This window comes from Lemur catta, chromosome 6 (assembly GCF_020740605.2).
Source record: "Lemur catta isolate mLemCat1 chromosome 6, mLemCat1.pri, whole genome shotgun sequence".
Lineage (NCBI taxonomy): Eukaryota > Metazoa > Chordata > Mammalia > Primates > Lemuridae > Lemur > Lemur catta.
The window spans coordinates 59,607,351-59,632,647 of record NC_059133.1 but is presented as its reverse complement, the minus strand read 5'-3'; the positions used below and the strand labels follow the sequence as shown (position 1 = coordinate 59,632,647).

The following is a 25,297-nucleotide window of genomic DNA, read 5'->3' as shown; positions in this document are numbered from 1 at the left end:
CCAGGTGTGGGCCTGCTGCCTCCACACCTACTCAGGGAGCAGCCGTGGGCCCGCGGTCTCCCTCAGGCAGGCAGCGAGCCTCCGCAGCCGGTCCGGGGCATAGAGAGCAGAGGGGGCAGAGCCCTCGCCCGGAGCTCGGCAGGAGGGGTCCCGGCAGCAGCTGGTTCCTAGGGGACACGCTGTAGGGGCAGGGAAGAGAGGACTTCACCCCTACGGAGGTTGCTGGGACCTTCTCGTCACGGATGATAAATCCCGATTTCCTGGAAGCCTGTCGGGCCTCAGCAAGCGATGGGACGCCTCGGTGTCTCCTCCATCAGTGGCCACCCCGACCCTCCCCGTCAGCTGACCCCCACCCAGCAGGCCAGCGCGTGCTCGGGGCAGGGCAGCAGGGATTGGAGGGAGGAGGAAGGAGGTGGACGAGGCCAGAGGCATCTGGTCTGTACTGCTGGTTACCCCGGCCACGCTGAGCGACTCCAGCCCACCCTGAGGCTGGGGCCGGGAGGCACATCTGGGCAGCACTCAGCCACGCTGGAGCGCTGCCTTGGTCCCAGAGACCACACCGGTGGTGGGGCGGGCAGCAGGCGCTGGGGCGGGGTGAGGTTGCTCCATCAGCCTCCAGTGAAGCAGGGTCTCGCCTCTCTGCCACACGCCCTGGGGCTGGCCTCAGAACACACATACTTTGTCAACTGACGGTAACAGGAAAGCTCCTCAGGGACCACCACTCCCCAGCTGCAGCCCTGCCCACGCCCAGCTGTTTATCTCAGATGCTCTGGAAAGAAAAACAGGACGCCCCGCCCCCCACAGCCCTGCAGGCCCTGGCCCTTGCCACACACATGCCACACACATGCAGTCGCTCTCTCTGCCCACGGTGAAAACAAACCACGAGGGCCTGGCCATGGCTGGACAACAGAGCCAGAGGCTCAGAATCTGGAAGGATCCTGGTGTGGAGAGCTCTCTATTGAACCCAGAGTTCCCAGCGCCTGCCCTGCTCTCCCACCCACTCCCCGGGCCTCTCTGTCCCCGTTCCTTAGCCTTGGGCCCCGGCTCAGGTCCACTCTGAAGTCCTCCTTAGCCACCAGTCCTCACGGGGGACAGCTGCCTCCACGCCGCCCACTCCAGGGCCTCGAGTCCACTCTGCGGAGAGCCCTGCCCAGGGGCGGCCTCTTGGCCCGGCGCGCCCTGGCTTTCCCGGCGGGAAGTGCCTGCTCCAGCCCCAGCCCCAGCCCCTTCCTCACGGCTCCAGCTCCCGGGAGAGGCGGGACAGTTCCCGCTGATTGTCGATGACCTTCAGCTGCTGGACATAAGCCCAGGTGCTGGCTGGACTCCGGGTGCTCAGGGATTGCTCCGAGCCTGGCGGGGGGAGAGTGGCCAGGGAGGCACGATGACACTTTGTGGAAGCCATCCCTTCCCTCCAAGGAGCACACGGCTTTCCTGCCTTCACCACCGCCCTGCCGCTCCCAGCCCCAGTGCCCAGGACGGCTGCCGCCCACCCCACAGAGGCGGGCAGAGCAGCACGCGGCCCAGGGCACAGGGCTGAAAGCAGCGGGTCCCCAGGGCTCCAAGCAGCACAGCACTCCTAAGCTCAAAGGCGACTAAACCATAGTTTGTCATTTTGTATATATGTATATTAGATATGAGGGATTTTAAAGGTGGGGTGTGTGTGTGAGAGATAACGGTATTTTAATAACCCAGAAAATGAATAACTGCAAATTCAGGATGGGGTAACCCCGAGTGGGGGGCTGAGTGGACAGTGGGAGCTGGGAGTTATCGTCAATGCTCTCACACTGGGGTTGGGGCCAGGGGTGTTCATTATATCATGAGAATAAAGCATACCTAAAATAAAACAAAGGGCCGGGGGGGGGGGGGGGGGGGGGACAGTGTGGCATGAACCACGATGATCAATCCCACTTCATGCAACTGGAGTCCGGTCAAAACAATGTAGTCTGGAGTGACCGTGTCTGGCTTCCAGCCCTGTCGCTAACTCGTCGTGTGGCCTTAAGCAAGTTCCCTCAACGCACAAGCCTGTTTCCTCATCTTTAAGTTGGGATAGCATTGTCACCCACCCAGGGAGGTGCTGTGACGAGTTATCGGCACCACGTATGGAAGTGCCCGGCAACACCAGCGGTGACTAAGCATTTTTGGCACCCCCAGGCCCCCCCCCCCCACTTACACGTGGAGATCCTCGCCACCTGGCCGTCCTCGTGGAGGTGGGAAACCCGGCTTCTGAGTGGTGAGACGGGCACTGGTGGGGTGAGGGGGGAGACAGGAGTCAGGGCCAAGCTGAGGCCTCACAGAGGACGTGGGGGCTCCCGCCCGGGTCCAGCCCTCTCACCGCTGCTGTGGCCTCGGCAGTGGTGCAGCATCCGCGCGGCTCTGGCCATCATGCGCTGTGGGCAACACGGGGCGTGAGCGATAAAGCCCTGTCCTGCCCTGGGCGGCAGCTGGGAGTCCAGGCTGCCTCTGAATGGGGGCTCCTAGGGGGCTGTAAGAGGTGGGGTCACACTGTCTTCTCCCAGCACACCCAGAGGCCCAGCAGGGACCAGGCAGAGGATGTGGACAGAGGTCAGGAAGGGTTAGAGAGAAGAGGGCTGCGAGGGGCTCTTGTTGCGTGGGCGCTGTCTGAGGCGGCCACCCCAGCAGCCCCCAGCGGAAAGCAGACCCTCCAGTGTGCAGTGCAGTGAGGCAGGGGCTCTTTAACAAACAGCGTTCGTCTTTATGTCATTGATAACAAGTTTAAGTTACCTCCCAGCCCTGCCCCCTTTCCAGGCCACAGTCACCTCCCCCACCTATGCCAGCGGCAGACGCCCACTCTCCTGAACTCACCATCTTCTCAAAGTTGATAAGATTCTCCACTAGCGTGTGGTTTCCCTCGTGGATGAAGGTCATGTCTGCAAAGAGTTGGGTTTTGTTCACAGGCCCCCAAGCTCCTCCCCCTCCTGTAGCCAGGGAGGTAAATAAGGAGAGGTGGCCGACCCCATGCTGCCCTCCCCTCTGTCCCCTCCGCTCCGGCAGTGTCCTCATCTCACAGGCCCTCGAATGCCCTTCTCTGTCTAGTGTGCGAACTCTCCTCCCAGCCTGGGAACGTGTAATCCACCTGTGCAATCACCCTGGCAGCCAGCGGTCGCACAGGCGGGGACGGGCGGGAAGGAGCAGGGAGGCCAGCCGGCCCTTACCTTTGAGAAGGAGGGGCATGAAGGGGATGACGGGCGGGGAGAGCTTGGCCAGGGCCAGTCGGTACACACGGTGGTTCCACGAGGGGTCCTAGCGGAGGAAGCCACAATATGGGGGGTCCCACACACCATAGCCCATCCCCGTCTCCAGCCAACCAAGGAGGGGCCCCACACCCATCCCCACAGCGGACGGCCCCCAGCTCAGCCTCTCCTGGCCCCAGAGCTCAGCCAGCAGGGTCTGCCCTGAAGCTGCTGCCACTGCTGGTCTCCCATTGGCCCTGAGGAAGTTCATGACCATTAGTCACAGGGGCCCCAAAGTTTCTTGGAAAAGTCTCTCTCGCTTTCTGTCTCTCTTTGTCCCCTCTCTCTGACCCTCTTTCTCTCTCTCTCTCTCTCTCTGAACTTCTCTCTCTGTCTCTCTGTCCCTGTCTCTCTTTCTCTCTGGTGGGTAAATTCCTTTGAACCCCTTGAGCCCCACGAGGTGAATTTTTTTCTCAAGAGCTCTTGGGCCACGCTGACAAAGCACCTCTGCTCTAGTTCTCTCCTGAACACTTCAAAACCCTCAAAAATTCCTGGAGGTGGAAGGGTCAGCCCTCCAACACTTCCCTTACCTTTTGTGCTAGTCCAGCCCACAAGCACCTCAGGGCTCCCTGGCACACGCGGGCTCTCAGTGCCAGGCCCTTGGGTTCCTGAGTCCTCGGGCAGCACAGCCCCCTGATGCTGCCCTGACACCCCAGAGCCCAGGACCAGACACCACACACGCTCTGGCCTGTCCTCCACACAGGGTCTCCTGTCCACAGCAAGTGCCCCCGCGCGTGCACACACGGAGGGGTACAGTGCACCACGCAGCCCCATCCCGGTGCTGAACACCCCATTCCTCAGCCAGCTCCCCAGTCTCCCAGGCCAGAGGGAGCTAGGCCCTGGGCCAGGGTTGGGGACCCGGACGGTGGCGAAGGGCAGGCAGAGGGGGTGCTGGGAGCCAGAGTCAGGGTTTCTCGCGGGCCGGGCCGGGCCCAGCGCTCACCAGCAGCCTCTCGAGGGCAGAGTACAGCTTCCGGACTTTGTGCGGCAGCCGCTGTGAACGAGACGCAGGTGAGCTGCCACTGCCGTGGGGAGGCCCACTCCCAGCCAGGACTCCCCGGGGGAGCCGAGGCCTGACCTCAGGACGGCGGCCTCCAATCCCACCTACCTGCCAGGTCTGGGCCAGGCGGCTGATGGCCGAGTTGCTGAGGCCAAACATGACGGCAAAGAAGGAATTGAGATTCTTTTGCTCCTTCAGGCTGTGAGCACAAGACCCAGAGACCCTCAGGGAAGCAGCCGCACCCACAGCGCCCCCAGACGACAGCCGGGCCTGGCCCAGCACAGGGCCAGTGCTGTCTCTGCAGGGACCCACGCTGGCTGGGGTGGGGACACAGGGGCTCCAGGGGCGTGGGGAACAAAGGCGACGGCAGATTCGGCAACACACTGAGCAGGGAGGGGGTTTAAGAAAAAGCAGCCTCAGGACACTGGCCAAGGCCGCTCCCCCCACGAGGACTCACTGGGCGGCCAGCTTGATGAACTTCCTGAGCAGCTGGGCCCGCAGGCCGGGCACCGGGCAGAGACACAGCTCTGTGGCCACCCAGTACTGCAGCTCGTTGAAGCGGCGCATGAAGCGCTCCAGGTTGGCGGTGGTGACATCCCGCAGGTGCTGGGGGCCCAGCACGTAGTGGATCAGCTCCACCTGGGTGGGGGCCACAGGGGAGGTCAGTGTGCACCGGGCTGGGCGTCCTGCCTCCGGCTCGCCGCCCCGGCTCTGCTCCCGCACCTGGTGGATACTGTTGAACAGGTTCCAGTCGTGGTCCGTCAGCTGGCCCGCCAGGTCCTTGGCGCTCACCAGGTCCAGCCCCTCAGCCGAGCCCACAGTGGGCCCCAGCTGCTCAGGGTGTGGGGTCTGCAGGTGGGAGAGGTCTCAGGGGGGTGCCTGAGGAGTCCAGGGGAAGGCACAGGGTCGGGGGAGAGGGTTTGGGGCAAAGACTCTGCGGGTAGTAGGACGGGGACTGGGGAGGGCAGGGGGACTGCAGGGAGTGGAGGGGCCTCTAGGGGCTTCCCAATGCTGGGACCCCTCCCTGTAGGGCTCCTGTCCCCCGGGGAAACCCTAAGCAGTCTCCTCTCTCTCCTTGGGAATTCTCAGCCAGGGCTACCCCCATGATCTTTGGAATCCCCCCATCAGCTAAGGCCCGGTCCCTCCTCTCTCCACTGAAGACCCAGCTGTAGCCAGAGCTGGGTCCCTCCCTCTTCTCCTGTGACCCTCCCCTGCCACTCCCAGAGTTCCTCCCTGGGCCATGGCACCCTGCCTGGTCCCTACCAGCTTATGCACTTCCTGTGGGTTGACAACAAAGAGCCGCTCGTTGAGGCCCAGGGATGTGGCCACACCGCGGGCATCTGGCTGCAGGCCAGTGGCATCTGCAAAGAGAAGAGGTGGCACTGGGTGGGGGCAGGGAGAGAGGCCAGGGACCAGCTGGAGACCAGGGTGGAGGCCCAGTTTGGGAGGTCCCTTCTCCCAGTAGTGGGGTTGGAGTCCGGGGCGGGTGCTCTAAGCACACAGGTGCACGTGCCCACGCATCCCCCCTGCCGGGCAGCGCACCCAGGGAGGGTGAAAAGGGATTCGTTGTGACACAGGCAGGCCTTGGGCAGGGTTTGAACCTCCCTGAGCCTTACTTTCCTCCTTTGTGAAACGGAGACAATAAGACTTGCCCTAACTATTTCAGAAGTCAAATGAAATAACGTATACAAACAGTGGCTATAAGTAAATGACACATAAAAAAGCCCTTTGAAAATTGGGAAATGCCTTACATAAGTCTTGGTATTGATTTTCGTCAGTTCTTGGTGGACTGTGTTTTTTTGTCATGTTTGAATCCCCAATCCCTTGACCACTGGCCTCCAGAGTCAGGTGCATAAGTCTACCCATGTGTCCAGAAAAAATATTAGCCCGTTTCCTTATATTTATTTTTCCTACCTGTTTTGCATTTCTATTTTGTGTATAGCTTTAATAATGGTATTAGTGTAGTAACATATGTATGATTTATAAATAAATATTCACATAGTGGGGCTTTGTAATAAAATATTAGTTACTGACATGGGTGTTGATCACAGTGGTTTGGAGATCAGTGCTCTAAACCGTTCCGGGCACATAGTACGCTCTTAAACACAGGCTTGGGCAGCTGCAATGCACTGGGTGGCCACCAGAGGGCAGTGCTTCCTAGAGGTGAGCAGAGCACACAGGCGACCTGTCTCTCCCCACTGCCTGGCCGGAGATGGCTTTTCTTTTCTCATCTCCACCTCTAGCCATTATCCTTATGTCCCTAATTCCTGTCTACCCTAGGCTCTGCCTGTCAGGCCTGTGTCCTTCGCAGAGAACAGTGGTTTTTAATGTCCCAAGTTCTCTGAAAGCAGACCCTAATAATCCTTCTGCTGCCATGTTCTGAACACTTACTGTGCCGGGCCATGTGCTAAGTGCTTCACACACATTAGCTCATTTAACAGCCACTGCAGTTCTGTGTAACAGATACAAGCACAGTGTTCATTTGACAGATGAGGAAATGGAGGCTCAGAGAGGTTGAGCAACTTGCCAAGGATCACACAGCTAGTAAGTGGCAGGGCTAAGAATCTTTGACAGGTCTGAGAGTCCACAGTTTATACTCTTAACCACCAAGCTGATCTGTTTTATCTGCTGTGGTATCTCTAGCTGCTAACATATTGCTAGTCCATAGCTGAGCCTCAAAAATGTTTGCCAAATGACTAAATGGATGAAAACGACCTAAGTTCCAAGGCCAGCTCTCTCCCTTACTCTCTCACTCTCACTTACTGTGTGAGCTTGGAGAAATTGCTTAACACCCCTGAGTTTCAGCTTGCTTGTCTGAAGGTAGGATAAAAATGCCTATATCTCATAAGGTTGTTATTAGTTAAGATTGAATGACAGTAGAGGAACAATGATAATAATGGTAGTAGCACCCAGTACTTATGTATCACTATGTGCCAGACACCGTTCCAAACGCTGTAACAGATTAACTCATTTAATCCTCACAATTCCTCTAGCAGGCAAGTACTCATCATCCGCATTTGACAGGTGATGGGACCTAGTGCAGGGAGATGGAGTGTCCTGCCCGAGGACGCACAGATAAGGGGCTATCAAACGCAGGCACAGGCGCCAGAGTTCACACGCCCACGTGCTACACGTAAAGCACATCGAACAGACGTCATAAACCTCCCATAAACACTAAATGTCATTCACATTAGGAAGATGAGGAAGATGATGATAATGGTCTTAACCTGGGGGATCTAGGCACGGATCCGAGGGGGGCACCCTCCCTTGGGGTCTATCCAGAGACACAACTCACCGCCTGCAGAATTGACTTTCACCAGCACCTGCCCCTTGGTCCAGCCGTCCTCCTGGGCCAAGGCTGCCATCACCTCCCTGACTGAGGCTGTCACAGGCAGCTGCAGGGTCAGCACCGAGTGGTCTGGCCGGCAGATGTCGTAGGAGACTGGAGAGGACAGCATGCTGAGCTGCGGGAGGGGCTGCCTGGTCTCCCCACCCCAGGGGAGGGCTGCACCTGCCGTGACGGGAGGGAGCCCCAAGAGGCCGAGCTTCGCAGGGCAGGTGGGGAGGCACTGAGCCAGAGAGAGGGGTGCAGGGGGCAGATCTGCCTGGCAGCCTGGGACACTCCTCTGTACCCCGAGGAGTACACGTGCCACCTCACGTGGTCTGGGAGGCAGGATGAGCGCTCGGGCACACGGAGGTCAAGGGTGACAACAGTGGGACAAGGGAGGCAGAGACAGCAGGGTGCAGATGTCAGGCTATGCCTGGCTGGCTCAGACCACCAACCTTTGTCCCCAACTCGGATGGCACAATTGCTGCTGGGGAGGGGCTCGTCCTGGGTGGGGAGCCAAACAGGCACATTCCGGGCCTGGGAGGAAGAGAAAACAGAAAGTAGGGCTCAGATGCAGAGGAGAGCATGCAGGGAGGGGACAGTAAGGGCCCTTGTCACCAGGAGCATGGGCCCGGCACAGCACTCACACCACCAGAGGGCTCTGCCTGCCACATTCACCTGAGCCGGGGAAGGCGCCGAGGACCAAGGCTCCAGGAGGAGAGACACAAGAGGTTTCAGGATAGGGCGAGTCTGTGCCCCTCCACCTGCATCTCCCCCACCCCAACCAGATAGGTCCCGAACAGTTCTAATACGGAAACCCTTAGCTGTTGACCCTGGTTTTACCCTTTCCCTCCTTCAGCTACCATTTGCTGTGAGCCAGGCATTGTTCTAAGTGCCTAAATATTCCCAATAGCCCTTTGGCAAAAGTATTATTCTTCTCGTTTTGTGGATGACATAAATGAGGTTCAGAAAGGTTAGGTAACATGCCCAGGGCCACAGAGCTAAGTGGCAGAGCTGGACTCCCTCCTGCCCTCCCTCCCTGTGTTCCCTTACCCACAGCACTACTGTGTCAGCGGCCCTGCCCACCCACGGCGGGGCACAGCGCCCCAAACCACTGCCAGACCTCTGCTGGTGGGGCAGCCCCTGCTGGGCCAGGAGCTCCCGACGCAGCTTCTTCTTCCCACCCCAGACTGTCCTTTCCGACTCTGGGACTGACTCTCTTCCTCCTCCCAGCTCCCAACGTGGCAGATGCTCTCGGTTCAGACCTCTGCCCGTGGTTCCTCCCTAGATTTCCAAATCTCAGGGCGCTCGTCAGAGCTCCTCACTGCCTCATGTGCCACCTGCACGTCCGTGAGTCTCAAAGCCACCACCGGTGCTGAACTCCCTTCCAAGTCCTGGTCTCACTCCCCTCCTGGACCTTCCACGTTGGTGACCCATCACCCCAAACTCCCAGACCACTCCTGTCCCTCTCCCCGGGCTCCAGTCTCCTCCCAAAGCTTGTCACCCTGCTCTGTGGCTTAGGCTTTGACATGGGTCTCAGCCTCCTCCCCCCAGCCCAGGCTAACTCCAGCTCCACCTGCTGGGAGGCCTCACCCTTATCTACCACAATGGCCCAACTATTCTCCCCGTCTCCCCCCAGGTGCCTCCAGCCGCCTCTTGCAGTCTGCCTGACCAGAGCCCAATTAAGCTTCAATGGCCGTCATTGTCTGCTGGATAAAGCGCTGACCTATTCAAAACGCAAATCAGACCTGGCCAACCCTTGGCTCGAATCCCTTCAACAGTTTGCTCTGCTCTTGGGACAAAGGCCAGACCCCTTTCCCTGGCCCAGGGGGCCCTGCACGTGTTGCCCCTGCAGACTCCACTCGACTGCAGCCTCCTCTGCAGTCAGCTCTCACTCTCCCTCCCCCGGGGCTCCCTTGCTCTTGGCTTTCCTGCCTGGAGCCCATTTAACAGCCTGCCCCAGCTGGGCTGGGAGCCCCACAGGCCAGGGCTGGCTGTCCTCGCCCACAGCACCTAGCCCAGTGCCTGGCACTCGAGGGCGATTCTACTCCGGTCCCTGAGTGTCGGTCCCTGAGTGTCGGCCGCGTGCCACGCAGCATGTGGGCACGGGGGAGGCAGAGGCCCTCAAGAGTAAAACCGGCCTTCTTGTGGGATGTAACAGACAATGGCAAGTAGACAGAGCACACTCCATGTGGCAGGAATGCTTTGAAGAAACTCATGGAGGACGCCTGGTGGGGGCAGTGCTGGGGGAAAGGGGACGGTGCCCTGGGTGGGGAGATGGGAAGTGCCTCTCTGGGAACCTGGCATGTTGGCTGGGATTGGAACAACGAGAAGGACCCAGTCGGGCCAAGAGCCAGAGAAAGAACCTTCCAGGCTAAGGGACAAGTGCAAAGTCCCTGAGGAGAGAACAAGCTTTGCCTACAGAAGAGGAGCCAGCTACGGTTTCCAGCAAGCAGGAGGGCGGACGGACGGGCGGCTGGGCACTGAGAGCCTGTTGGCTGGGTGACACGCCTGGATTTTATTCCCGACACAGCTCTCCCCACCACCAACCCAGTCTGCCTCTCCAGTCCTTTCTCCCTCCATTCCTCAACTAAATCTCAGCTCCAGTCACACCTTCTCGTGTCCCCTTGCTCCCCCTGGGCCCCAGCTGGGAATGGCCTGAGCCACCTCTGACCCCAGGGAGGGGCCTCGCCTTTCTCTGGGCTCCCACAGCCCTGGCCACCTGGAGTCCCCTGGGCCTCAGAGGCCACCTCCAGCCCCAGTTCCTCATCCCCCAGGCTCTAACCGTGGGCACGAATTACCTCCCAAAAGGAATAACAGCCCCTTGGGGTGGGGAGGAGGGGTGCCGCCTTAGGCCTCTGTGTCTCCCCAGCATGGCCGAGAACACCTCTCACAGAGCCCAGGGCCGTCTGCAGGAGGGGAACCTTCCCACCCACGCAGAGCCCCTCAGAGCGGGAGCTGAAGGAGGGGCCTGAGGTCCCAGGAGGAGCAGAGGGAAGAAGCTGGGGCCGGGCAGAGGTGACATCACAGGGCAGACACCTTCATCTGAGGAGATGCATTCCCACAGCCATTTTCCAACCTGTGGAGCAAGAGAGAAGGGAGGTGAGGTGAGGCTAGCTGTCCCGGGGGGCAGGGCGACCTTGGTGGGCTGGGGGGGATCTCTAGGGGCTCTGGATCCCATCCCGCCCTCCCCAGCGGCTCAGAGGTAGGCACAACTTGGTCAGTACCACAGGGAGAGGGGCCAACAGGGGTGTGAACCGGGGCCCCTGGCGTCTGTGCTCCCAAGGCCAGCCCGGGCCCAGTGTCTCCAATGGGGCACTGCCCCATGGGGATGTCTGGGAAGCCCAAGGCAAACTCTAGGAAATGCACCAGGTGGGGCCGGCAGGAGCTGGCACCGAGGGCATTCGGTAATAAACGTGAGCCGAAGGAAGTGAGAACAGCAGGTGCATTCAGGAGGTCAGGATGTGCGAATGAGCAAATGACACACGAGGATGGAAGGAAACGTGGTGTGGGGGTGAACAGCAAGGGGACAGAGAACAACCCTGAAATAAGTGGCACAGCCCGGCCCTGAGGCCTGATGCTTGACCCCGGAGCCTGTGCTCAGCCATCCAAGGCGCTGCCAGTCGCGGACATGATGATTGAGGGAGAGTCAAAGCATAACCTGTGGTGCCGTCGCCGCTCCGGCCACTGCTCCCTCAGCAGGTTGCTGAGCCGCACGTCCCTGCTCACCAGGTCTGAGAGTTTCTACGAAGAGCCAGGACTCACTGACACGGCCGTGGCCGCGTTCAGCCCGGGCCGCCCAGCCCAGCCCTGCCTCACTCCCAGGTACCTGCAGAAAGTTGGCGGCCACAGGGTCGGTGTGGAGCATGGAGCCATATAGGGCCACCCACTGGCTGACCAGCCGCAGGATCTGCTGTCTCTTGTTGCAGATGTAGGTGCTGCGCTCCTGCTCACTGCCCCCCGCGGGCTCCGCGTGGAAGGTGGGCACCAGTCAAGGGAACCACAACATCCAACCGGGGCCACCCTCCACACCGCAGGCAAAGGAGGGGCAGGATGCCCGGGGCCCCCACACTAGCTGGGCCTGGCACAAGGCTGGCGCTTCGGAGGGCTCAGCACAGCCACGCTGACGAGGCTTACCCTCCACATGCCACCCCACCCCTGTGCACAACATCCCCCTGGGGCTGGGAGGATATTGGTGCAGGAGGGCAGCGCAGAGCTGGGCGCTGGGCATGAAGACACTGTGGGTCAGGAGGAAGTCGCTGAGGAATGTCTCTGTGGGGCAGGGGGCAGGAGGAAGCTTCAGAGGCCAAGTCTGGTGAGCACAGGTACAGGGATGGCTGGAGGGGCCCCTCCCCACATGGCACCATGAGCAAGGCACCAGCAACGCCCAGCCCCTGTGACAGCGCCCCCCCGCCCCCAGCCAAGAGCACAGTAACTGGCTGTATGGACCAATCCAGCACCCAGTGAGGGCAGATGCAGCATGTCTGGCCCCCTCCCAGGCTGCACTGACAACCCAACGAATCAGAGAGCAGGCAGGGTGTCTGCTGCCCCTACCTGTGGGGTCGTGAGCACTGGAATCCGGCCTCATGGCCTCCAGCAGAAGCTCTAGGATCTTCTCTGGTGTGCCAGACATCACTGTATACCTAGGGAAACGGCCACTCCATAGCACTTACGGTACTGCTCCCCACCCCCACTCCAGGGCAGACATCAATAATCAATCACATCACTCTTCCCGATTTGCCAGCCCTCTGCCCACTTAGTGGGGGGGGAGGCTGACCCAGGGGGTGCATCCTAATCCCAGGGGGGCAGGGAGATGACAGAGTGGAAGGGAGCAAAGACTGGGAAATGGAAGGAGAGACGGCGGCAGAGGGAGCATGGTGGGCGGCAGAGGGATCATGATGGGTGTATTACCGGTTCCTGCCTGGGGTTGGGGGGCGCGCGGTGCCAGTGCCCTGAGAGGCTCTCTCCAGCACCAGCACCACTTTGCCGTGTTCTTCCAGCCGCATGGTCTTTGCCTCCACGTCCTGGAGAACAGACACGCCGGTGCTCACCACACCGTGGCTCTGCTCTGGACCCTCTCATCCACCTCCCCTGCTCCAGACCCTGACCCCACGGGGGTCCTACAAAGGCCCTCTGCCCTTCATCTGCCCTGGCTTTGGCTCTGCCTCCCCTGCCTCACAGCGGGAGCCCCTCTCCCGCCCCTTCCCCCTGTGGATCCCATCCCCCCAGCACTCCTCCCCAGCAGCCTAGCCCCCCACCCCCGTGAGCCCACTGCTCCCTTGGCCTCCCACATCCAGCCTGAGGTGACTGGTCCTGCTGAGCCTGCTGAGGGTGCCACGGGCTTCACCTCACACACCGAGGGCCATGGTGCCCTCCCAGCGTCTCCGTCTCCTACCTTCCCTGCCCCTTACAGGCCCACCCTGGGCCTTGCCCTGCACACTTCTCTGGGTGCGCGTCCCCTGCCCGCCCCCAGCAGCGGCACCTTGATGATGCGGTTGAAGTCCTGCTTGTCCACACGCAAGAAATGACAGTTGTCTTCTCGCAGGATGATGGTGGCTGCCCGGGGTGCGTCGTTCACCAGAGCCAGCTGTCCGAAGTCATCTCCCTCGTGCAGCGTGGTCACCAGCCCCTGAAGCCAGGCCTCAGTCACAGCCACCCCACCCCTAGCCCTTGCCAGGACAGGCCCAGGGCAGGGAACCCAGACAAGAGCCGTGGGGGATCAACAGCCTTGGGGCCGGCAAAGTCGCTGCCCATGAGGTTGGGGACCAGGGAGCAGTTCCCACCCAGGGGCCTGGGGCAGGAGGCGGGGAGGGCTTACCTTGCCATGGGTCACCACGTTGACAGATCCCTTCCAGATAATGTACCATGAGGTGCCCTTGTCCCCTTGGCTGAACACTGAGAGATGCACAGCTCAGACATGGCCCTCCTGGCACCCACCACTCCTCCATGGCCTCTACCCACGTCCAGGCCCCGTGCCCAGCTTGCGGTCCCCTGCTCGACTTACACACAGTCCCTGCTTTGCTGTGGGGCTCAAAGAGCAGAACTGCAGCTAACTCCCGCTTCACCTGCAGGGCGGGGAGAGGAGGGTCAGCGGCTGCAAGTTCAGGTGAAGACGGGCCAGGCTAGGGTGGGGGAGGTTAGGTCCAAAGACACGAATGCTGGGGGACAGAGATGTGGCCAGGTCAGGTATTTCTGGGATTCAGCAGGAGACAAAGCAAGTGGAGAAAATGGGCTAAAAGAGGCAGAAGGATTTTCAGGCAGGGCGCTGCTGGGGCAAGAAATTAGACTGAAAATCCCAAGCCACCGACAGAAGCATAGGGAACTGTCCTCTGGCCCAGCCTCCAGGAAGTCACAAGAAGAGGAGATTGCTGGGGACAGGGCAGGGCTGGGACAGGCGGCACTGACCGAGTTGGAGAGGTGGGCCACAGCCTTGACGTGCAGCAGCTCCTCAAAGATGAGGTCCAGCTCCTCATCTGTGCGCTGTCCTGGGCTGCAGGTGCGGAAGGGACAGGCAGGGACACGTGAGGAACTGAGGGCTCGGGCCAGGGAGAAGAGCCACCCCCCCCCCAGCTCAGGCCTGGGGCTAGATGGCGCCCCAGCCACGACTGTTGTCACTAGAGGGCTAACCTTTATGGAGCATGCACATGTGCCAGACACCGTGCCAAGCACTGTACCTGCATTGTCCCACTCCACCCTCACGACAGCCCCATGACGCGGGCGTCACGATCCTCACTTGACAGAAGAGGAACTAGCACAGGATGCCCAAGGTCACCCTGCCAGTAGCCGGTGGAGCTGGAATTTGAACCCAGACCTGCCCACAGATTCCAGAGCCCACCCTCTCTTAGCCACAACTGCGTCTCAGCGTGGGAAGGTCTTCAGAGACCCTCTGGCCCAACACCCTCATTTACAGAGGAAGAAGTAGGCTCAGTGGGGTGGGGGAATGGCCCCAGATCACACAGCGAGTCCGTGCCAGAATGCAGGGCAGGGCTGGGTCTCCTGGGCCAGCCAGGCTCCCTTCCCTAGCGGCAAGCGAGGGATGCCCTTAGAGATGAGCGTGAGACACTATGGAACCTGAATGCTGTGCGGGACCTGGGGTGGCGGGTCAGGGCTCCCGACTCACGGCTTTCGAAGTGCCACAGTGAGCAGGGCATCAGGCCCCCGCTGGGAGAGCAGGGCCATAGCCTCAACCAACTCCTCCTCCATCTCATGGGCTCCCGTGGGCTCTGGCTCTGGCCCAGGGAACCGGTAGAATTGGGCATCTCGGTCCTGGAAGGTCCAGTCGTGTTTCACTGGGAGGCAGCGGCCCAGGCGTGGGGGAGGAGAGGAAATTGAGGCTGTGTGGGCATGAGGCCCCCACTGCAATGCCACTCCCCTCTGCACTCCCCACTGGTGCCTGCTCCCAGGACTGCCTGGCATGCCCAGCCCAGCGCACCCCACCCTGGGCTTGGGCTCACCATGACAGAGGGCACCTTCATCCAGCAGCACCTGGCAGATTCCCACGGCTTGGCTCCGGGAGTGGACCCCGAGTCCCAGAGCCAAGATGGCATCCACCAGCTCCCGGCCAGAGCAGCACTGCCTGTGGGAAGTGGAAGGGGACAGGTAAGAAGAGGGAGAATCCAATGGAAAGAGGGTAGGTGGAGAGAGGACGTCTCCATCAGAAAGGCATCCTCCTAGCCTAAGCCTAGTTCTCCCGCTGGAAGCAGGGCTAGGCCCAGGCGCCTGGAGCACAGTGGGAAAGGAGGGAACATGGTGGGGGTGGGAGAGGAGGCGGACAGGGCCTCCACTCACCTGTAGAGCCTAAGGTGATACTTTCGGTCTCGGATGAGGTTCGGGCAGGTGGCCAGGAGGTGCCGATGCAGCTGCTTCCCAGCCCTGAGCACCCGCTCTGTGGAGGCCTTGGAGGGAGGAAGGGCAGAGCTGAACCCTCATGGTGCTGGTCTGTCGGTCCCAGCTCCACCCCTCCCGGGCTCCTACCTGCTCCAGGCTCACACTGAAATCCAGGGACTCCTCGCTGTTGGTGAGGGGCGTCTGAGGGCAGGGGGGAAGGTTTGCACATCAGTGTGAGGCCTTCAAACCCAGCTCATGGACACCTGCCCTGCCCCATCACTCTGACCGAGCCAAGGCCCCACCCCAAATGCACCCATTCAGCCACTCATCCAACAAATACGCAGACGTTCACTGAGCACCCTGTGCCCCAGGCAGCCGCCTCTTCCCACCCTTCCAGCCCCATCACCAGACGGGACCTAAGGACTGCACCCCTGCAAATGAAAGCCCCGAGACCCCTGTTCTGCTTACTCAGGGCCCAGATATGCCAAGGCCCCCAGTTAAACTGCCCCTGGAGAAGAAGCGAGGGAGCTGGAAGGAGCATGAGGGCATGAGATAACAAGACCCGCAAGAGGCCAGGATGTGAGCAGATCGGGAGGACTAGGAACACCTGTTCCCGGGCTGGGGTCCCAGGCCTGGTCCCAAGATTCTGTGCCCAACCACAGGACCATGGGGGCAGGCCTCTTGCCCCCTGTGGGCCTTGGTTCAGCCTGGTAGTTGAAAACATAAACCCCAGAGCCAGACTTCTGGATTCTAATCCCTGCTCCTCCATTTACCGACCAAGTGATTTAACTGCTCCCTGCCTCAGTTTCCTTGTCTATAAAATCAGTAAAACACTAATAATACCAACTCATAAGCTTTTGGAAGGATTAAATGAGTTAATGCACACGGAATGTTTAAAACATTGCCTGGCGTATGGTTGTGTGTACATGTTAGCTATTATTCATCTGGGAAGCATAGGGTGGGGCTGCTTGCTGGAGGGCGTCCTTCTTCTCCGAGATGCTGCTAGTCCCTACCCCGGGAGAGTGAGTAAGGCCGTGGCAACACCCAGGACTGGCTCAGGAGGACGGGCTTGAACACAGAAACATGGGTTAACAAGGTTTCCCTGCCCTGGGTATCAGTCGAGCCATCTGGAACACGAGCCTGTATGCCCTGGGACATCGACATGAAAGCCCCTCACCACTCTTTTTTTCCTGCCACCTGAGAATCGGAGCTTGTGGACACCTCTGGACAGGATGCCCTATGAGCTCTCCCAATGGTAGAACACTTCACAATTTACAAAGCATGTCTGCCTCTTTGATTTCACTGGCACCTACGTAAAACAGGACTACACGGGGTCCTACAGTGGTTCACACCTAAATCCCAGCACTCTCAGAGGCCAAGGTGGGAGGGTCGCTTGAGCCCAGGAGTTTGAGACCATAGGGCTCAAACAATAGTGAGACCTGTCTCTACAAAAACAGAAAAATTAGCCAGGTGTGGTGGCACATGCCTGTAGTCCCAGCTACTTGGGGGGCTTAGGCAGGAGGATCACTTGAGCCCAGGAGTTTGAGGTTGCTGTGAACAATGGTGACTCCTCCACACCCCAGCCCGGATGACAGAGCAAGACTCTTGTCTCCAAAAAAAAAAAAAAAATTTGGAAGAAAACATAGAATATCTTTAACACTGAAGTAGGAAGCTATTTCTTAAACATAATCTAAAAATGCAAATCATCGGGGAAAAATATTAAAAATGACTACATAAAAAATTAAAATTTCAGCTGGGCATGGTGGCTCACACCTGTAATCCTAGCTCTGAGAGGCCGAGGAAGGAGGATTGCTTGAGGCAAGGAGTTTGAGACCAGCCTGAGCAAGAGCAAGACTCTGTCTCTACTAAAAATAGAAAAATTAGCCGGGCACAGTGGCTCACACCTGTAGACCCAGCTACTTGGGAGGCTGAGGGAGGAGGATCGCTTGAGCCCAGGAGTCTGAGGCTGCAGTGAGCTATGATGACATCATTGCACTCTAGCCTGGTCAAGGAACAAGACCTTGTCTGCTTGTCTAAATGAATGAATGAACAAGTAAATAAATAGTAGATAAGTAAATAAATAGATAAATAAATAGGACCAGACGTGAAATAGGCAGAGCAGGTATTGTCTGTCCTCTGTGACTTACAAGGAAACAAAGGTCTTGAAGTGAAGTGCCTGTGTAACTCAGTCACACATACTCAGCCAGCCAGACAGCTATGGATAAACTCAAACTCCCACCCAGCAGTGCTGGCATTCTTGGTCCCACTCCGCCCGCCCCACCTGCCCCTTTCTTTTTCCTTCCCCCTTCCTCTCCCCAGCAACCTCTCTCCTGCTTTCCCATCTGCCCTCGGGTCTCTGAAAAGGAGCTGGCTGGGGCGCTGGGGTACAACCAGTCTGGGTCCTGGCAGGGCCCTGAGCACAGGCGTCTTGCCACTGTGTACCCAGGCAGAGGTCTGGCGTGCACAGGCGCCTGGCCCAGGGCTGGGCGGAAGTCACTAGGTGTCCCAAGGGTATCCCTGCCCGGGTCATGGGGCCCAGCCCAGTGCCAGACACGGAGCCCTGGAGACTGAACGACAGGAAATGAGGAGGAGGAGGAGGAGCCGGGGAAGGGAGGAAGGGCAGGAATGCTACCCAGCCAGCCCCCTGTATCGGAACAAACAGTGCCTGAGTGCTAATGACTTGTTATTGTTCATGTCAAAATGCGCAGGTGGCCCCAGTCCCTGCCCCAACTCCCTTTGGTGCCCATGACCCAGGCTCCAGCACCAGCTCCCTTCCTGGTATTATTCTGGTCTGGGAGGGCAGGTTAGCAGGGGAGGTGCCAGGTCATGTGGCCAGCCTGGTCATTTCCTGTCCTCCCCCAGGGAACAAGCACAAGGCCAGAGACCAGGGACCTGGCCCACCAGCGCCGAAAAAGGGACCTTAAGGCACCCCTCTCATTTTGCCAAGGAAAGCAGAAGCCCGGAGAGATGAGGCAGCCTATCCAGAGTCACACGACTACTTAGAAACATAAGATTCTCCTGCTACCAGTGCCGACCCTGGAAGCAGGGATTTGAATCCCATTCCACAGCTAGAGAAAAGGAAGCTCAGAGGTTGCATAACCTGCCCTAACAGTTGGTAAATAGGGGCACCAGGACTCACGCTGTGCCTGTCTGACTCCCCAGCCGTGCTAATCTCAGCACTATGCCCTGCCGTCCCCGAGTCCCCTGGACACAGAGGCCGTAGAGGCATTCTGCCCTCAGAAAGTTCCAAGGGCAGGTAAGTTTGGGAACTGCTGGGTTAGACATAGTTAGTCAGGCTTGTCTTCATAGCCCCTCTGTGTTCCAAGAATGTTTGTGTGCATGGAAACCTCCCAGGATGGGGCAGGGGAGGGCTACTATTCAGGGGCAGGGACAAGTGTGTGGGCTCCAGAGCCAGATGCTTGGATTCAAACCCTGGCCATCGATCACCACCTGGTTGAGTGACCTCGTGCTGATTACCGAAGCTCTCTTCAGTTGCCTCGTCTGTAAAGTAGGGTTGATGATGGTGATAGTACCTATCCCACAGGGCATAAGGATCAAATGAGTTAACAATATAAAGCGCTCAGAGCAGTGCCCGGCTCATAGCCACTGCTTAGTAAATGTTAAATGACTTGATCGAACTGTATTTCATGATGGGCCCTATTACCCAGACACAGTGAAAAACTGCTGTCCCACAGCTGACCCTGTCCCTGGCCTGATGACTGAGTGTCAGCTTAGGGGTTCTCAGTTGGGAAGATGCAGCTGGTACAGGTCAAGGGGAAGGTCCGTGCCCACCTCCTCCTTTCATTCCTACACAAGAAGGACTCAAGTGGAAGAGGAGGCTATCTCCCCTGGCACCAGCACGGTCACCTGCCCCATCCTCCCTCCCTGTCAGAGCCAGACAGTGTGGGGACCCGTTAGACCAGTTCCCTTGGGCCATGGCTAAAGTCCGAGGCCAGGGCTGTGCGTGGAGGGACAAGGGAAGAGTGCATGGGGAGGGGTGATGCCTTGGGTGTCAGTGTTACTGTCTCTAGCAAGAGAAAACAAGTGCAGCACGGTGGCTGTGAGCTTGAACTCTGCCACCAACTTGCCTGGGACCAAAGCTCAGCTTTGCCACTTAGCAGTTATGTAACCCTGGACCTGTCACTTAATCTCTCTGTGCCTCTGTTTTCACATCTCTAAAATGGGGATGATGACATAATTTACCTACCTCATGGGGCTGTTGTGAGGGTTATCTGATATGATAAAGGCAAAGCTCTTACATATCAGACATAACTACTGGGACATAACTATTAAATAATTATTAGCTACTATATGACCACCATTATTTGAACAGGTTTCGTGAAAGCCTGTTTTCTAGTTACGGAATAGGGCCATTTCCCCCACAACAATCACTCAAAGAGAAGCATCGCAAACTTCCCTGAGCTACTGAGACCCACCAGAGGTCACCCCGATCTTGCCCGTCCCCAGACATTAGACAAGATCTCACCTCCCCCTCATATTTTCCAAAGAAGATATTCTTCCATCCCATTCTAGCATCACCTTTGACATAGCTGGTAAGTCCCTTCTGTATCTAAACTGCAAGCCCTCTTGCTATAACCTACTTTCATTTTCTCTTGTCCTGGTCTAGGTAGGAACAGAAAGAGCTCTCTTTAGACCTCTTTAGGAGGTTGACGGATTTGCCCCTTGGCTTTCTAAGAGGTAGGTCTGGCCCGAACAACTCCCAGTGCTGTCCTGCTGGGACTTGGGCTCCACCTCCCTCGCCCTGTGCATGCATACTCACTGCTCTCACTTGTGCCTGCATGGAAGCCCTTGCTGAGCCAAAGGCATCATCATCATCAAGGCATCAAGGCACAGCCTCACAGGTACTGAGAGCCTCTTGAACATGGGCAGAGTGGAATGAAACCACCCCACCCTGTTCCCCAGAGACGGTCACCAGGCAAGGGTGCGGCCGCTGCCTCTAGCCCTAAAAATCTAGGTTCCCTCTGGTCATTGACCCCCATCTGGCAGGGGAGGAGCCTTTGGCCCCATTTACACTGAAGCAACCCTCACCCCGACACTTCCGGCCTCCCCCCACACCAGCCTTTCAATTCTGGGGGATTGGAGGAGTCGGAAAACAGCCTGGCGGCCTCCTCCAGCCCCTCCCAGACAGCAGGTCCCAGGGGATCCTCCAGTGACCTCACTGTCCTGGCACCTGACCTTCCCCCCACCCCTACCTTGCTTCTACAAGCTGGGAGGGGGACAGGAAATGCACAAGTAATTATAGCCTGAGAGGGAAGAAGGGAGGGAGGGTTCCAGCCCACTGGCTCCAAGCAATAACTACTGCCAGTGACCCAGAGAGCCGGAGGTGTGGGGGCAGGACCCAAGGCCCAAGGTAGAGAGGGCTGGGGGAGAGCTGGGGACCGACACCTGGATTCTCTTCTCAATTCCAACTGTAGGGAGGACCCCCTCATCTTGGCAAGCCTCAGTTTCCTCAACTCAGCCAAATATTTTGGTGATATAAATGGCCGTTGGGCAAGGTAGGGGAAAGGAGGGAGAAGGTGGTGGTTGTTCTACTCAAAGGCACTCACCATACGAGATGAGCTCTTCAAGTTTGCCACCCACTCCTGCTTTCCCTCCACCCCTTTACCCAAGTGCCCTCCTGGTACTCCCCCACGGCTCTCCGACACATATACATGTGTACACGCACAACAGATATGTAACTGAATCTCAGGTGATGTTAATCTATTAAGTCTGGGTGGTTGGGGTGCCTGGAGAGAGTTTCTCTGCTGATTTGGACCCTACAGCCACTATCCTGCCCCCCGCCCCCAACCCCACCATGCTTTCCCCTGCTGGCTTTCTCCTTCATTCTTTCACCTCCTGAGATGTTTTCACTGGCAAAGGGAGCTTCAACATCTCAGATTCTCCAAACTTCTCAGAATCCTCCCTGAGCCCCCCAAAGCCAGAAGCCAAGCAGTGTCCATATAACCACCTCACCCCAAGAACAAAATGCAGAACTAGCACTCACTAAAGGAGAATGTTGCCACGGCGATGTACTAAGAACAGTAACCAAGCTTACCCCACCCCTTACTTGACCTGGCCCCTACAACTCCCACCCCCACCTGGAGAGAACACACAAGCACCTAATTCAATGCCTGGCACACAGAGGTGACAGATAGATGACAAATTCCTTTCCTCTTACCCCTGTGCCCAAATGGGGACACCGGGCATGACACATGCAGACACACATGTCGCAGCTGTGTGAGCCACCCACGCACACTGCAGCCAAGCTTCATCTGACCCACTGTCCATCCTAGCTGTGCCACTCTGCACCCCCAGCCCCCAGAGCAAGCTGGGCCACCTGCAGCATGCCCGAACCACAATCCAGGCCCCCCTCCCGCCCGTGTGTGTGGCCCTGGCCTAGGCAGGTGAAGGGTACTCACCCAGCGAAGCCCCTGGATGCGGCTTGGGCGCCGGTGCTCCAGCAGCAGCTGGTAGGAGCAGCTTCGGGGCCGGTGCATCCTCCTAAACACCATGTTGAGCAGTGTCCCCTCCGGCACCACGTCAGGGAGGCCTCCCACCTGCGATGCACCCAGGGCTGGGCTATCCTCCAGAGCCAGCCCCACCTGCCAGCGGCTCTCACCCGGCCAGCCCACCTATGGTGTGGGAAGGAAGGTGGACAGCCATGGGACAGGGGCTGGGGCAGCTGGACCACAGCACTACTGCCCCAGGCAGAACCACTTCCTTAGAGTCCTCGGGACTGGCCAGGCGGAGGTGCTGCAACCCTGCCAGAAGCTGGGGGAGGTGCAGGAAAACCTTCACTGGGGCCCGCCGGTCTGGCGCGCTTAGGGGTCTCCAGCTGGCTCACAGAGAAGATCGGGCCCTTCTCAGTCCTCTTTGGAATTCTGCCCCACCCCACTGTCCAGACCCCTGCAGAGATCTCCACCGCCTCCTAGTATGAGGCTATGGACTCACTGGATCCCCCAGAAATGCAGCTTTGGCTCAAACCCTGCTTCTCACCCCTGACCAAGGCTCTCTCCCACCCGAACTCCCCACCGTGTCAGCTTCCTCTCCCGCCCTCTCCTGCTCCTCCTCGACCCTGACCCCACCTTACCCACCTTCATGTTCCTTCTCAAGCTGGCCCAGCTGTGCAGGCTCTAACAAAAAGCTTGGGGGGTCCCAGGGAGCCCGGTCAGCTTTGATAAGTGGTGCTGGAGGGGTGCTGGCGGTAAGTCCGGGTGCAGTGAACAGGGCCAGTTCCTAGCTGGACCGGCTGCCCGGGCAGCAAGATGCAGGATTCGGTGGAGAGGCTCCTCTGGGGTGAGTAAAGGGCTGGGGGCGTGGTGGGGGGGAGCCCCCCCAGCGACAGGGAGCCCCGAGCCTCCGCCTTCGTCCCAGACGAAAGAGCCAGCTGGCACCGGGCGCTGAAGCGAGGCTGCAGCTGGCACTGGTCCGGACGGGAGCTGTCACACCCCCTGCGCTGCCCGCCCCCTTCCCCTCCCCGGGACCGGCTGAGGAGGCGGGGAGAAGGCACCCAGCCTTACGGTAGGGGCGGGCGCAGGGGAACGGGGCGGGCATGGGCTGGGGGTGGAGTCCCGACTCGGGGGCATGTAGAGCTGGCACGAGCCGGAGCCCAGAGGAACCCCGGGGGGCAGGAGCGGCCCTGAGGTGTGTGCAAGAGCCGCAGCGGCCGGGGTGCCGGGGCAGGGGCGGTGAGTGGCTGCCCCGGCCGCCACGTGGCCGGGAGGAGAAATGCAAACAAGGAAACCGGGGGAAAGGGGGGCGAGGGGTGAGTCATCGCGGCCCCACCCGGGAGGGAAATCCGGGCTGGGGCCGCTTCCCGGCCGGGGGCGTCTGCCTCCTGTGTCGGTCCAGGGTCTCCAACAGCGCGGGGTGGGGGTGGGGGCGGGGATAGGGCGGCTTTCCCCCGGGGATCCCCGCTGCAGAGCATCCCACTGCTGCGTTCCCGGACACATGCCCCCTCCCCCCGCCCCAGCACACATGGCGCGCGCGGGTGTGGAAACTGAGGCTGGAGAGGAGGGACCGCGACCGGGAATGGCCGGGGCCGGAGTTGCGGCGGAGCTTCCAGGACAGAAGGGGGTTCTAGAGGGCCACGCCCCCCCAGCGTGCTCCCTGGCGGCCGGGCAGGATGAGGCAGAGTCCTGTGTTGCAGGCTCAGTCCTGAGCCCCACGCCTCCCTGGGCCTCAGTCTCCACCACCGCGCAGGTGGCCAGAGCCGCCCTCTCCGCCCTGCTCCTGCCTCCGAGAGGGCGGAGAGACGGCGGCCCGGGACTGCGGCTCCCGTGGCGTCCCGTGATTGCACAGGACGATAATGAGGGTTTGGAGGGTGGCGCGCGCCCCGCGCCAGCTTTCTAGGACTCACTCCCATTTTGCCCCATCTCTTCCCCACTCCCTTTGCTGTTGAGCCTGCCCAGACTTGGGGAGAAACATCTCTAAGAAGCCTCTACCCCCTCCTTTGGGGCGCCAAGCCGGTATCCTTCACTGATGATTATTTTCTTGAAGGGGGGAGAGGAATTTTAATTGTGGTTAAAATCCCAATTTTAATGTGTATGTGTATAAAAATTTTGCTGCATTTTAATATTGCATGTTTCATCCCCCCAAATTCAGATTCGGTCCTGTTGGTATGAAATGGAAAATCTGTGTTTTGAGCAAACACCCCAGGCCATCTGCTGTGTTCACACTTTGAGAAACACTGGTGGAGTTTTAAATGCCCCTCCAGGAAGGGAGGAGAGCCTGAGAATGAATCTGACCCAAACCCATCCACCTAAGTTCTGGTCATTTGGAAGGAGGAAGAACAGCCTGGATACTGGCAGGAAAGGATGACAAGCTGGGAGCCACAGGTAGGCATGAGAGAAAGAGTTCAGGGGGGGATAGAGTAGAGTTTCAGGTTGCTGGGACCAGTGGCCTGACCTAGAATTTCTTGCAGCAGAGCTTCCTGAGACTGGCAGTGGGGTCACCAAGGGGTCCCCTATTTCCTATTCCTGCTACCCGTACTGTGGGCAGGTGTGAAAGATGCTGGGAGTGAGGCAGGACACCTGCTTACCTGCAGACCTTTCAGCAGAGCCACAGAAGCTTATCATGTACTGGAACTGTTCCAAGTGCTTTCCATATATTTAACCCCTGCCACAATCCTGTGAGGTAGGTACTACCGTTATCCCCACTTTACAGATGGGAAAAGTGAGGCTCAGAGGTATTAAGTAACTTGCCAAGGTCACACAGCTAGGCAATGGTGGAGCTGGGGCTTGAATCCGGGTTGTGGCTCTGCTTACCCCCATGCCATACTGCATATATTCTGTATGCATTCTATTCATTCTTCTAACATGGCCTAGGAGAAGATACCAAGGAAAGGGAAATGGAGGGTGGGGGGATCCTAGGGGGAAGGATCCAAGGAAAGTCATAAAAATGGGTGAAAAGGAAAATCCCAAACATACTTTCCCCCATTTATGTTCTCCCTCAACACTACTCTTGCCTTTCTTTTTTCATGTCTCCTTCTTGTTCCCTGTGTCTGGGAGACTGTGGAGATGGCCTGGGATGATTACCTGCTCACTGGTTGCCCAAGGAGATCACAGGGACTGGACCTTCCACCTGTCCTGTTTCTATTCCTGGCAGGCAGGCCCACCAGTCTCCAGCCAAGTGGGGAAGGTATTTCCCTTCTCGGGATTCCTGGATGGGGCCAGTGGCATTAGTTCTCAGGAGATATGTGATAGAGATGGAGGCCTGGAGGGGGCAGGGGACTGGGAGTGTGTCTGAGGAAGACATTCAGGCCAGATGGTTAGTCGTTTTGGGGACAATCAATGCCATGTCCTGGTACAGCCTCCACCCTCCTCTGACTGTCACTAGATGTCTGGCAGGTGTGTTGGGACAGATAATCAATAATAATAATAATAGTTTACA

The 25,297-nt window shown here is 58.7% G+C and overlaps 1 protein-coding gene and 2 long non-coding RNA genes across 11 annotated transcripts; 2 read left to right on the top strand and 1 right to left on the bottom strand.

The window, feature by feature from the left end:
* Positions 1-230: 230 nt before the first annotated feature.
* RAPGEF3 (Rap guanine nucleotide exchange factor 3) lies at positions 231-22,962 on the bottom strand. Of its 4 annotated transcripts, none has more exons than XM_045555105.1 (28): positions 22,501-22,962; positions 21,826-22,038; positions 15,554-15,607; positions 15,368-15,474; positions 15,034-15,155; positions 14,700-14,868; positions 13,985-14,069; positions 13,584-13,644; positions 13,398-13,474; positions 13,062-13,208; positions 12,491-12,603; positions 12,134-12,222; positions 11,773-11,851; positions 11,409-11,559; positions 11,241-11,323; positions 10,619-10,658; positions 8,035-8,116; positions 7,547-7,693; positions 5,515-5,612; positions 4,975-5,100; positions 4,709-4,890; positions 4,360-4,450; positions 4,195-4,245; positions 3,174-3,261; positions 2,824-2,936; positions 2,333-2,387; positions 2,171-2,242; positions 231-1,350 (listed from the first exon to the last, which is right to left on the bottom strand). In XM_045555105.1, exons 1-28 carry the CDS (start codon positions 22,504-22,506, stop codon positions 1,232-1,234), a joined length of 2,820 nt encoding a protein of 939 aa, XP_045411061.1. In that variant the 5' UTR covers positions 22,507-22,962; the 3' UTR covers positions 231-1,231. The 4 variants fall into 4 exon arrangements, with proteins under 4 accessions (XP_045411061.1, XP_045411062.1, XP_045411063.1 ...); XM_045555106.1 differs by having other exon boundaries at positions 2,824-2,888; XM_045555107.1 differs by having other exon boundaries at positions 21,826-21,963; positions 22,501-22,916.
* On the top strand, positions 18,272-21,373 carry LOC123640476. The gene is made up of 4 exons (XR_006735990.1): positions 18,272-18,662; positions 20,034-20,104; positions 20,213-20,268; positions 20,842-21,373. It is a non-coding gene; the product is annotated as an uncharacterized LOC123640476 (long non-coding RNA).
* LOC123640475 lies at positions 22,950-25,297 on the top strand. Of its 6 annotated transcripts, XR_006735986.1 has the most exons (4): positions 23,219-23,874; positions 24,011-24,243; positions 24,330-24,541; positions 24,916-25,297. It is a non-coding gene; the product is annotated as an uncharacterized LOC123640475 (long non-coding RNA). The 6 variants fall into 6 exon arrangements; XR_006735985.1 differs by lacking the exon at positions 23,219-23,874 and adding an exon at positions 22,950-23,050 and having other exon boundaries at positions 24,330-25,297; XR_006735988.1 differs by lacking the exon at positions 23,219-23,874 and adding an exon at positions 22,991-23,094 and having other exon boundaries at positions 24,330-25,297.

Excerpts from the sequence above, each read along its gene's own strand:
- RAPGEF3 (XM_045555105.1), bottom strand. Across the intron at positions 2,388-2,823 it reads TTATCAACTTTGAGAAGATG|CGCATGATGGCCAGAGCCGC; the intron begins GTGAGTTCAGGA and ends TGTTGCCCACAG. Across the intron at positions 1,351-2,170 it reads GGTGGCGAGGATCTCCACGT|GCTCGGAGCAATCCCTGAGC; the intron begins GTAAGTGGGGGG and ends TCCCCCCGCCAG.